This window comes from Anarhichas minor, unplaced genomic scaffold, assembly GCF_050575085.1.
Source record: "Anarhichas minor isolate MPS153535 unplaced genomic scaffold, ASM5057508v1 ptg000031l, whole genome shotgun sequence".
Taxonomy (NCBI): Eukaryota; Metazoa; Chordata; class Actinopteri; order Perciformes; family Anarhichadidae; genus Anarhichas; species Anarhichas minor.
Window position 1 is genome coordinate 1,257,313 of NW_027466477.1, and position 11,916 is coordinate 1,269,228.

General features: G+C 44.8%; 1 protein-coding gene across 1 annotated transcript in view; it reads left to right on the forward strand.

Annotated features, from left to right (window-relative positions):
* The window catches only part of fat4 (FAT atypical cadherin 4), a 98,060-nt gene extending 90,165 nt beyond the window's left edge, over nt 1-7,895 (forward strand). The window contains exons 15-17 of the mRNA XM_076105196.1: nt 786-1,003; nt 3,753-4,014; nt 5,989-7,895. Coding sequence (XP_075961311.1) covers nt 786-1,003; nt 3,753-4,014; nt 5,989-7,895 — 2,387 coding nt within the window. The remainder of the gene's footprint in view (nt 1-785; nt 1,004-3,752; nt 4,015-5,988) is intronic.
* Nucleotides 7,896-11,916: the final 4,021 nt, after the last annotated feature.

Below are 11,916 nucleotides of genomic sequence, written 5' to 3' on the forward strand. Positions count from 1 at the left end.
GATTTTGAGACATAATACCGGTGGTGTGACTTAGACGCTGCCATTCATCCTGGTCTTGTGGTTACAGTGAATTGAATCAATTTGACCCATCAGTCAGTGTCGTAGCGAAGTGACTTGGTGCGTTCTGCACAAACACAAAACATAGTTTTAATGGAAAGTATTATAAGCCACAAACGTTTAAATTCCACCGACTGTTTGACGGCGTTACCGACACAACTGTCTGTTTAAATCTAATTTAGAAGGGAAATGTCAAAAAACGTATTTATATTTTGTTTTCATTATATTTTTAATAGCAACATATTTTGTACTTGTTCGGGTTAATCTAATTGTATGTGAACTGAAAGTGAAACTGAAATTCTGGATCGACACATAACAACAGTGCATTGCCTCTACATTATAGAATTGTAGCTTTAGAATATTGGCAACGTTTAGGGTTTTTATAGCTAATAAGCATTTAATAAATCCACACCATTACATCAATGTTTGGGGATTACATTTACATATCAGGTGCTTAGATGAAGCTCTGAAGAGAGTATACTTTTGGTGTCAGTGTCTTGCTCAAAGGCACACAGGCTTGACACACATCTTTCACTTATGACAAGGTATTTGAAACCACGAGTGAGAATGTAAGGAGCAATTAGCGGTTATGGCAGCGGGATTAGGAAAATCATTTGGGCCTGAGTGTCCGCCAGCTCCGGAGTGGAAATATCAGTTTTTTACAGCCGCCTGTGAAACTTGCGTGAAGTCGGACAGGATTGAGGATGTTCTCTGTCTTACTCCCACAGACATGACAGAAGACACTGCCCTGTCCCTGGACGGTACCGGCCGTCTGGACTACTCCCTGAAGCAGGGCCCTAAACGCGACGTCCTCCTGAGGCGGTCACTGCAGGGCGGGACCTCTGACCCCGCCGGTCCCAGCAGCCTGGAAGTCAAGTTCAGGACACGCAGCAAGACCGGCACGCTGCTGCATGTGCAGGAGAGCAGCAACTACACCACTGTTAAGGTGAGAGAGAGGAAGTGTACCCTGACATGTGGCAGTATGAACATTACACAGACTGCACTGCACTATAATGGCTCATATGGTAAATTCGTCATAATGTATGTTCCAATTCTCCCAAATACTTTCTAATCTTTACAGAAATACAGCTTTCTCTCTCTCTCATGCACTGTTTAGTAATTCAGACCTCTAAATAATGAAGCGCAGCACCTCAGGCCGTGGTTTCACAATAAGAGCCGTTCATGGAAGTGGTCATGGGAGGAAGTCTGGAGTTTGCATTATCAGCACACCACAGCAAATTATTATAGCCAACAGGAGCAGATCAAAGAATAGGAAGGCTTCCAACTAAAACAAATTAAAATACACTTCATCAAACTTTAAATAAAGTTCAGTCGAGGTAAGTGAAGGACCTGCCCACTTCTACTTACTGTGTTTCTGCTGTTTGTCCTCTTCAGTACTATAGTGTTTTTAATGTTGTGTGAAGCCAAAGACAATCTTTTTTAAGGCACTTAGTGTTATTTTTTAAAGTTACTGAGCTAAAGTTTAATACATTGTATCACGTCAATGCCACACAACCTCCACCAATAACATCAAAATATACAGTACAACCATAATATTTCAATACAACAGTACGTTTTAAAGTAAACGTAAAATAACTTGTACAAGCCACACGAGTTTGCTAATGTTAGCTAGCTATGCTAATGTCTTTAGCTAGCTATGCTAGTGTCTAACATTAACGTTAGTACAACAACAACAAGAAAAAAATGCTAAAAGATTTATGCAATAATTTCAGCTAAAGTTGATGCTAGCTAACGTTAGCAAAATCATCAGTTCTTTGCTGTTTAATGTTTAGCTACCTAACTTATTTGAAATATTAAGGTTGTATTGTTTACCTTGGTGTTATTCTTTGAGGTCGTGTGGATTATTCAAACTAATAAACACTGATAAAAATGTCAGACGTCACTTTCTTATTCAACTTTTCAAATCTCCCTTAAACCTCTGTGGTCCAATGGAGAATCAGTTCAATGTATATAATGTGCAGTCAACTTTGCATCCAAATCTAATTCAATTTAAATGTCCCCACGTACACATACGTACACATACCCCTCCCATCACAAATTAAAAGCACGTTGTAGCAGAAGATTCAGCTTAGTTTGGCGTTGCTACTCAGCTAATTGGCCCGCTAATTTTGCAGAGCAGCCATCGCTAGCGTGAGCATCAGCCACGAGCCGTACTCACAGACTCGAGAGGCTCATTAGCGAAGTCATAATTAGTTCATGATTGTGATTCGTTTCCAGTCGGTGCCAACACACAAATCAGCTCATCCACTCGTTTGAGATGACAGAGCTGAGGTTCTGCAGTATGGCTGCCAGATGATTTGTTGTATCACAAAAAGCATTTGTGTGTGTGTGTGTGTGTGTGTGTGTGTGTGTGCGTGTGCGTGTGTGTGTGCAAACGTTACAGTAAGCTGACACCTAAAGGTCCCCTGAATGTTTGTATATGAGCGTGAACGTGATGGTGTACACACATACATGTTCTCAGCTCTGCTAACTTTGATTCTGAACTTTAGGTAAACTCAGCCACCTTCCTCTTTTTCTCCCCTCATCTTGTCCCCCCCACCCCTGACTGATCCCGAGCAGCTGCCCAAAGAGGCCTGAGCGCTCATTCGTCCTCTTCAATTTTCCTTTTTTTTTTAGACCCCCTCTGCCCTCACCACCACCGACCCCTTCCCACTTCAGTATCAGACTTCCTCTCTTGTACGATTTTTGTTTTCCGGCTCCGAGCAGCTTGTGGTGCTCATCGAATCCCCATCACAGCTTCTTAAACAGTCCGGAGAAGTATTATAAGTACCATGACGCCTAAAAGAGCAAAACAGCAGGGGAATACCCACAGTATATGTACACATGTTGAGTCTGAACTATATATACTGATGTATTCAAAAAAGAACCTTGTTTAAAGATGTTTAATAGATAAACTTCATGATTGGTTTTCCAGCTTTCGAGCAGTTTTCTTTGGCTTGAGGGACTTTCCGCTTTTCCCATTTTAAATCAATTCTTCCGGAAGCTACTTATCATTGCTGATTTTTTGGGGTCTTTGAAAAAGGGAGGAAAGCGGGATTACTTTTCCATCGAAGCGAGGAGTACGCGTACTGTATGAGATTACCATACACGGTAAAAAGCCACAAATTTGTTGTCCATGCCAAAGTGGGCTTGATTCATTTCTTTTAAAGACGTGCGCTGTCCTCTCGTTTCTGGAGGACCAGTGGGCGTTTGAACGAGAGTGTTCTGTCTCTGAATTTGTTCCTAGCAAGCTTCTGGTCATCATCTGGTTGAATAACATTAGCCATGCACAAGTCGGGAGAACATGATGGACTGCGGCGCGTCCCACAGGAGGAAGATTTACGAGCGGCGAGCTGCATTTTTGTTTTCGATCTCTGACCTCGACATCAGATCCTGAAAGCAGCGCAGTGTGGCGGTATAGTTTTTGTGGAGGCTGAGAGAAGACTTCCTCTCGTGGTTCATGATTGATGCTGACATGATAAACCGGTGCATTAATCTGAAAAAGCTGCCTTATTTTGCTCTACTTTGTGCGGCTCTACTCAGAGAACATTAGAATTACAACAGCATGCAGATTCAGGGATCGGGCAGTTTATCGAGTATCTTATCCAGTCGGTCTACTCATCTCTTATCTATGATGTGCTGTTTAATGTGGATGCTAACATACAGACATATCTCTACTCTGTTCCTTGTCTCAGCTGAGGAATGGCAACATCCACTACATCTCAGATGCGGGCGTCGGGGGGAAGGTGGAGCGGACCGTGGGGGACGCGGTGCTGTCGGACGGCCTGTGGCACACGCTCCGGCTGGTCAAGAACGGCTCGGCCACGGTGCTCCTGGTAGACGGCAGCCACACGAGGGTCATCCAGCATGCCACCCAGGACTTTGGAGGTCTCAACGTCGTGACCTTTTCCCTGGGAGGGATGCCACCAGGACCTGCTCAGCAGAAAACTGCAGCAGGTGAGGCTCGACGGTGTAATTGTTCTGTGTTGGGATAATAAGTCATCAGATCAAGGCGTTTCTGTCCATAATTGAGTGCCGACAACCTTATTATATTGTAAGAAATGTCATCGACGAAACTGAGGTGTCACTGAGCAAGCCACTGCTCCTGACACAAAGATGTGATGACAGAGATTTTCCCAGGACATCAGGCCGTTTTCTCAAAATATTTTTTTTCTCAAACTCTGATCCAGAAATCTGCACTTCAGCAGCTCTTACATACACCAAACTCTACAGTTTCATTCCTCTCTATATTCTGAAGGTTTTTACGGAGGGGTTTGTTCATATATCATTCATAGCCTGATTTATACAACATTTTATTCCTAAAAACATGCTGAATGGATTTTCTTATTGCTGTTGACATATTTTCTGATTTATGGAGCGATACAAAGAGAAATAAAAAAGATATCAAGGAAAAAGATATCCAGATATCCTGTTCTGGAAATGTATGCAAATTAGCATTTATTTATTAAGATTATGCCTCATTTACATCTTTAATGATGTCATGGTGATATCTATTAGTGTGACCCTGTTCACCGCAGTCTAAAGGAGCTGCTGGCTGCTCGCCCTGCTGGTAGAGCTTTATCAGATAGTGTCCCGTGATGATCTAAATACTGTCTCAGAGGCTTCTCTACACTTTCAAGATACATACACTATATTTACGTGTATGTGTGTGACTGTACATATTTACGTGCTGCGTCAAGCACAAATGCTGAAGCTTTCAAAAATTGACGTTTGACCAAGAAAGTCGCCCACTCTTTACCTACTGTAAATAACTAATGCAGCAGCACAAACCACTTAGATACTATAAGTGTGTGCACATGCACATCCTGTTCTTGTGTGTGACAGAGCGCTCCTTATGAATCCAGTACGAACCCCCTTCTTTTCCCCAAAATTAATTAATAGTCCGCTGCTCAAACTGCTGACCCTATTTGGTGGCCGTCCAACAAAACTCTGGCCGCTGCTTAGATTTACCTGCTATGAATTTTACATTACTTAAATAAATGTTTCTTTATCAGAGTATCATTTATGCACAGAATAACTAATATTAATTTAATTTGACTTTGTCTTGGAACCGCCTTTGAGGACTTTTGGTGTTTTTCGTCCTATTTCCACAGACTCTCATCTTCGTTTAGACTTAAATCACAGATCAGATGTCTTTGAGCATGAGCTGTTTGGGAAAGGTGAAAGAGGGGGTTTCCAGAGGGAGGTAATGCAACGCAGTAAATTTTAGAAATTTAAGGGGAGGGAAAACTAACCTAATACTATGCACTAATATGGTAAAAAATGAGCAAATTGAATTATTTGTGGACCTTTTTTACACAAGGACCGGGGCATAAATAAAACAAGGATATTCAGATTCGTGGCAGGCTGCCTGTGAACCGACCTTTACCTCGATGTGCGTCTGTTGTGCACTCGCTTTTCAAGGTATAATGAAGAAAGCACAAATGGATTTAATCTGCACTGGGACGAATTCAATAAAAATCTATTTACATCGGTGAGGCAGTGCTGTTGGGCTACACACGAAGGAAAACACAGAATTAGACACAGACACATTCATTCAACCCAGATGTATGTCTTTAAGCTACAATGGCTCTGACGATGGATTCCCTGTTTGAAAAATATTGAATCAAATCAAATTGGCCAGTGATTGATTTTTTTTCTTTATTAATTATCTGAGGAGTTCACTTCTTGTTTTTGTTTTTGTCCTAATCTTGAACCAATTTCCCGTCTAAACAGAATATCTTTAGCTCTGATTATAGCTCCAAGTTCCTGTTATTTACAAGGAAGCAATCCAGCGTCGGCAGACATTTTGAAAATCAGTCTGGTGGCAATCGGAAATGATTCCCCTCCAGGCCGCTGTTATGTGCTTGTTAGCTGCTGATGGCTGCTTCTTGTTATCTGAACCAGTTTTTCTCTGCTGTTCATTTGCAGGGTTCGACGGCTGCTTGGCCTATGTGAAGTACAACGGGGAGAACCTGCCGTATACTGGAGAACACGGCCTCGTCACCTTAACGAAGACCAGTTCGTCCGTCAAGATCGGCTGCAGGGGTCCCAACCTGTGTGAGAGCAGCCCGTGCTGGGACGGCTTGATGTGCGTCAACCAGTGGTACACGTACCAGTGTGTCCCGCCGGGCGACTGCAGCTCGAATCCCTGCCAGAACCACGGCAGCTGTGTGCCGGATCCCCGCTCAGGTTTCACCTGCGTCTGCTCTGAGTTCTACACGGGCAAGAGTTGCGAGACCTTGGTGGCCTGTCTGGGCGTCCAGTGTCCTCAGGGTAATGTCTGCAAGTCGGCCAACAACGGCGGGTTTGTCTGCAGCCCAAGCCCCACGGCGGAATCGATGGTCCTCCCCATCTGGGCGGTGCCCGCCATCGTTGGCAGCTGCGCCACTCTCCTCGCCTTGGTGGTGCTCAGCTTGATCCTGTGCAACCACTGCAAGGGCCGCAACAAGACCAAAGTGCCAAAGGAACCCAAGGAGAAGAAACCCAAGGAGAAGAAGAAGAAGAAGAAAAAGGGCAGCGAGAACGTAGCGTTCGATGACCCGGATAACATCCCGCCGTACGGAGATGACATGACGGTACGGAAACAACCAGAAGGGAACCCCAAACCGGACATCATTGAGAGGGAGAACCCTTATCTGATCTATGATGAAACAGACATCCCTCACAACAACGAGACCGTCCCCAGTGCTCCCTGCGCCCCCTGCAACGGCCCAGAGGCAGATATTGAACACTACGACATAGACAATGCCAGCAGCATCGCTCCCTCAGATGCAGACATCATCCAACACTACAAGCAGTTCCGCAGCCACACGCCCAAGTTCTCCATCCAGAGACACAGCCCGCTGGGCTTCGCCAGACAGTCCCCGTTACCCCTCGGAGCGACGAGCTACACCTACCAGCCTCAGTACACCCAAGCACTGAGGTCCACCCCGCTCAGCCACTCCCACTCAGCATGCCCGACCCCGAACCCTCTCTCCAGACACTCCCCAGCACCGTTCACCAAGCCGTCCTCCTTTTACCGAAATACTCCAACCAGAGAGCTCAACCTGGCTCGCCGCGAGGGCAGCCCGCTGGACCTGCACAACGACATGTGCCAGCCACCACCCATGTTCAACTACGCCACCCGGCTGGGGAGGCGCAGCAAGAGTCCGCAGACCATGGCCGGCCACGGCCACGCATCCAGGCCGGGCAGTCGGCTCAAGCAGCCGATCGAGCAGATCCCCCTGGAGACGGGGCCTCCTGTGGGGCTGTCCATCGAGGAAGTGGAGCGGCTGAACACGCCGCGCCCACGCAACCCCAGCATCTGCAGCGCTGACCACGGGCGCTCCAGCTCGGAGGAGGACTGCCGCAGACCGCTGTCAAGGGTCCGCAACCCCGCTGATGGCATCCCGGCCCCAGAGTCCTCTTCAGAGAGTGACTCGCACGACTCTTTCACCTGCTCGGAGATGGAGTACGACCGGGACAAGCCGGTGTCTTACAGCTCCAGAGTTCCCAAGCTCTCGCAGGTCAACGAGTCAGACGCCGACGACGAGGACTACGGCGGGAGGCTCAAGCAGAGGCGGTACTCGAGTCGGAGGGCGGAAGGAGGGCCTGGCATTCCCCAGATGCACCCTACTGAGCAGCACTACACCCTGCCCCACAAAATGGGCCAGCAGCCTGGGGGCTTCAACTGGGACAATCTGTTGAACTGGGGTCCCGGCTTCGGACATTATGTAGATGTGTTCAAGGACTTAGCCTTGCTCCCCGAGAACGCGGCAGCAAATGACATTGAAATGAACAGTGGGGATGGCTCGGTGACCATTCTAAACGAAGGAGAAGCCGAGCAATATGTATGAGACTATTTATTACAACGTTGTGGAAAATGGTGATGTTCTCCATTTGAACAAAACAAAAAAAAGGAAGACTGTATATTTCAAGAGAACATTGGACTACATGTTTTTGTTTTTATTCGAAATTAAAAGACGACTTTTAATGCAGTAAGGCAGACAAATGGCACCTGTAACGTGACAGACTTTGTCATTAGCCACCTTGGAATAGTTTACCAGTCTTTTCTAGGTCCAAAGTCAACTGCACAATCGTGCATTCATCTCTCCGAGGCCTCATTACAACGTATCCATTGACACTGAGCGGCTCAAAAAAAAAGAGAAAAAAGATAAATCCATGTCTGAATTTAATTTAGTGACTGCAAAGCTCCATTCCTGTTATCTTGATCAAACATTTCTGTTTTCTATTACCAGCACTGCCTCTCCTTTCCTCACAAAACTTCTGTCGCATTCACAGCTGAGAGATAAGACGGTAGACAGCATTAACACTCACGTGAAGAGAATTCCAACGGGGCCGCCGAGCAAAAAAGGAAACTCCCGGTCTCCGTCTTTTTAGGGGTCAATTTTTTATTTACTTAAAAGGAAGCATGTGTGTTTGATCTGACTGCACCTGCAGGTGACGGGACGCGGCCCCTCGGCGTGGAAGTTAGCGCGCCGCTTAGCTCGCACGGTACGGTCCGACCCCACCGCCGATGTCGTGACCCTTTTCTCCATGTCTTTGCCCTTGTGGTGTTTTTTTTTCACAGAAGACTGGCTAAACACTCCAAGAGTGAGAATTAATCATGTCCCCTGCCTTACAGACATTTGAGGATTTCAGTACGGGGGGGGGGGGGGGGGGGGGGGGGGGTGGACTTTTCCTCTTCTGTTTTTCAGTTCAGGAGGAGAGGAGGTTTGGGGGGGGTTTAGTGTAATGTGCGTTTTCTGACCAGCCAAGCGTTTAATGATGTATGGATCCTATAAACATGTCCCCAACTAAAACACTATGAACTTGTGTACATTTTTTTTTTAATTCATGAGAAGTCATGGAGTCATTTGTTGTTGGTGTCTTTGTCCATTATTTTGACATGTATGGTTTCTACATTTTTGTACTGTTTAATAACTTAAATTACTTAAGCTGTGTTTTTATGGATATTTTCATATGCTGAAATGTATGTTCTTACTTTCGGGGAAAGTAAGATTGAAGACTTATTTTTTACATTTGTTACGTATGTAACATCAGTATTTTCCACTTTTGATAAAACTATAACATGCTGTATGCTTTGTACCTGTAAAAAGCCAATAACAGAATAAAAAAAAGTATTTATTTAAAAAGCTGCTGCTTTAGGAACTTCTTTCTTTCCTGCAGATGTAAGCAACTGATTTAGATGCATGTGAGCGTTGGCAGTTTTTTTTCAAATGGTCACCTGCGAGCTGAAATCATTGGGGTGGTGAGGTATTTTCATGTTCAAGGCTCACTCTGTGCAGTCTTTAAATGTTACTGGGTCTGAACAAAACATTTAAAAAGGCATTTCAGGACCCGAATGAAACTGAGCCACTTTGCTAGCGGCCAAGCAAAACATCAAGCGGACTCCGCGACGCAAGGCCCAATATTGCTTTCAACAATTATTTACATCTGGCTTATTGAGCAGAACTGCTTTTTTTTTTGCAACATGCTTATCTTCTCTGTCATCGAGGGGGAGAGAGGCCACGAGAGAAAAAGCAGGGAGCCGTGAACTCAGCGCAGAGTGACAGCCTCAGATCTGGGTAAATTACAACGGGCCCTCGGTCCTGCAGAGCGCTCTGTTGACAAAAGGCTGTACCACGCTGATGCCGAGATAATAATAACACTAACAATGATAACGAGAGTGTGGGTGGGTGGTGGGGCGAGTAAATAGGAGATGGATTCAAATAAACCCTCACAGCATCTCCCCCCCCTCCACACCTCCTCCCTATAGGTGAGCAGGAGCAGCTTGTATACACAGAGGGCACATTGTTCTACAGTATGGTGGGATGTAAAACATTCACGAGGACTGACATGAATCTGTCTTCCATGACTTTCTTTTGCAGGCAGGGTGGTGTTTCTTTTTTTCCCTCCACAAGTGCTGTTTTTGGATATTATCCAGATGGCTGCTGGACTTTGCAGAATGGCAGAGGAGCTTATGATGTGTTTAAGGATTAATTGCAGTATTTATCCTGAGTGAGAACATTGCACGTTACATTACAGGACATGGACCCCTCAGAAAAAATACAGCGTGTGTTATCCCTGTCGACTCAAATGGTGCTATTTCATCGAGCGGCGAGCTATTTGTGCGAGTAATGACTCAAGAAACATGCTCAACCACACGTCTCGCAGCAAAGTAATCGTGTGTGCTTCAAAGAAATTCGAGAAGATCAGATTTGAACAAATTGTGGTACCAACAAGTCGGACATAATGTGTTCTGGAGATCCCCAAACTGAGCGTATTCATCTTGAATGAAGGCGCGAAAGGGCCGCGGTTGGATTTTCCCATGGAGCTCCCACAGAGTATTGACTTTTTTGTGTTTTTTTTTCTCCCTCTGAGTGCACAAATGTCATCAAAACATAATTCCCATTAAGATGATTTCCATGTTGACTCAAGAGTTTCCCCAGTATTTATAAAAGGATGTGGCACTGAGCTGCGAGTGACTTCCTTAAAACAGAGAGAACAAAATCTTCCCGAAAGCTTGTTTATAAAGATTGATTATTCTGAGCTTCAGTGTCCTCAAACAGCTGCAGCTCCTCCCCGAGTCTCACTTTAACGACTCATAATTAAAAGCGCATTCGCTGCTGGAACAAAGAACATGTTTCACTCTTGCTCTCATTTGTTGACGTGAAGAGACTTTTGGTTTGTGAATGTGCAAGTTTTTTTTTTTTAAATGTCAATGAGAGTGAACTTCATCAACCTTTTAACAAATCACTGTAAGATCCAGATATTCAAAACAAAAAACTCATCTGTCACCGCTTCATCAATGGTTGCAGGTCGAGAGCTAATTATTAGCACGCTCATTAGTGAAAGATTTTAAATGATCTATTAATCTGTCAATTGTTTTACCATATTTTCAAGTGACATGAAAAGAAAACAAAAAAGGAGCAAATCATCACATGGAACCCGGAAGTGAGCATCGCACAGCCGATGTGATTGATGTGGCAAACACCAGTTTTATGATCTTTGAAATGTGAATGCAATCGCCGGAAGTAAAAACCCAACGTGAGGCTATAAAAGACCCACACCACGGTCACATGACTTCACGTCTCCACCGCTAAGCTAAAGGAGGACTGGTGTTCTGGTGAGGACGTTTAGTCGTCTCATTAAGACTCTTTGTTAGCAACCGACTTTTTTAAGACATGTAAAAGCTTAAAAAATCCTTAGCGGAGTACTTACTGACTTTTGTTGAAGTCCCTTAAGCTTTAGCGAACCACAGACTTTATTTCAGACATCTAACAAAAATAAAACATTGACTTTGAGATAAAGGAACCGGAATTGCTAAAATGCTGACTTATTCCTGGGTTTTAGGACTCATTCCTGCAGGACTCTTATCGAGCTTGTTGACTGCCACTGTTGACTGCTTGTAGCGCCCATTTTAAATAAAGTCCAAACACAGAGTCCATGTCGTGGTGTTTGTACATGAACACAGATGACGTGCTTGGAAGAATCCAGTGACGTTACATGCTAGGTTTCTCCACTAAACACATGGACCTCTTGCTGATGTTTTCTGCTGACTCACTAACAGCACATGGATATTAGAGAGTCAATGTTTAGGTTGCGTTCTCAATCTTTACTGGTTAAAGTCCTTGCAAAGCTTGGCAAGCGGTTGTTGCACTCCACCGTACTTCTGTTGCCAGACATAGTGAACACACTTACGTACGTCATCATTGTTTACAAACTTAATTAAAAGCTCGCCTATTTACTCTTTAGAAAAATCCAGAAGGTAGTCTTGTATCTTCCTAATACGACAGTCAACGAGGACCTTAGAAGCTTTAATTAAGGTCACAATCAGTGTCCCTATACATGTGCCTTGCTGTACTCCCGCCAATC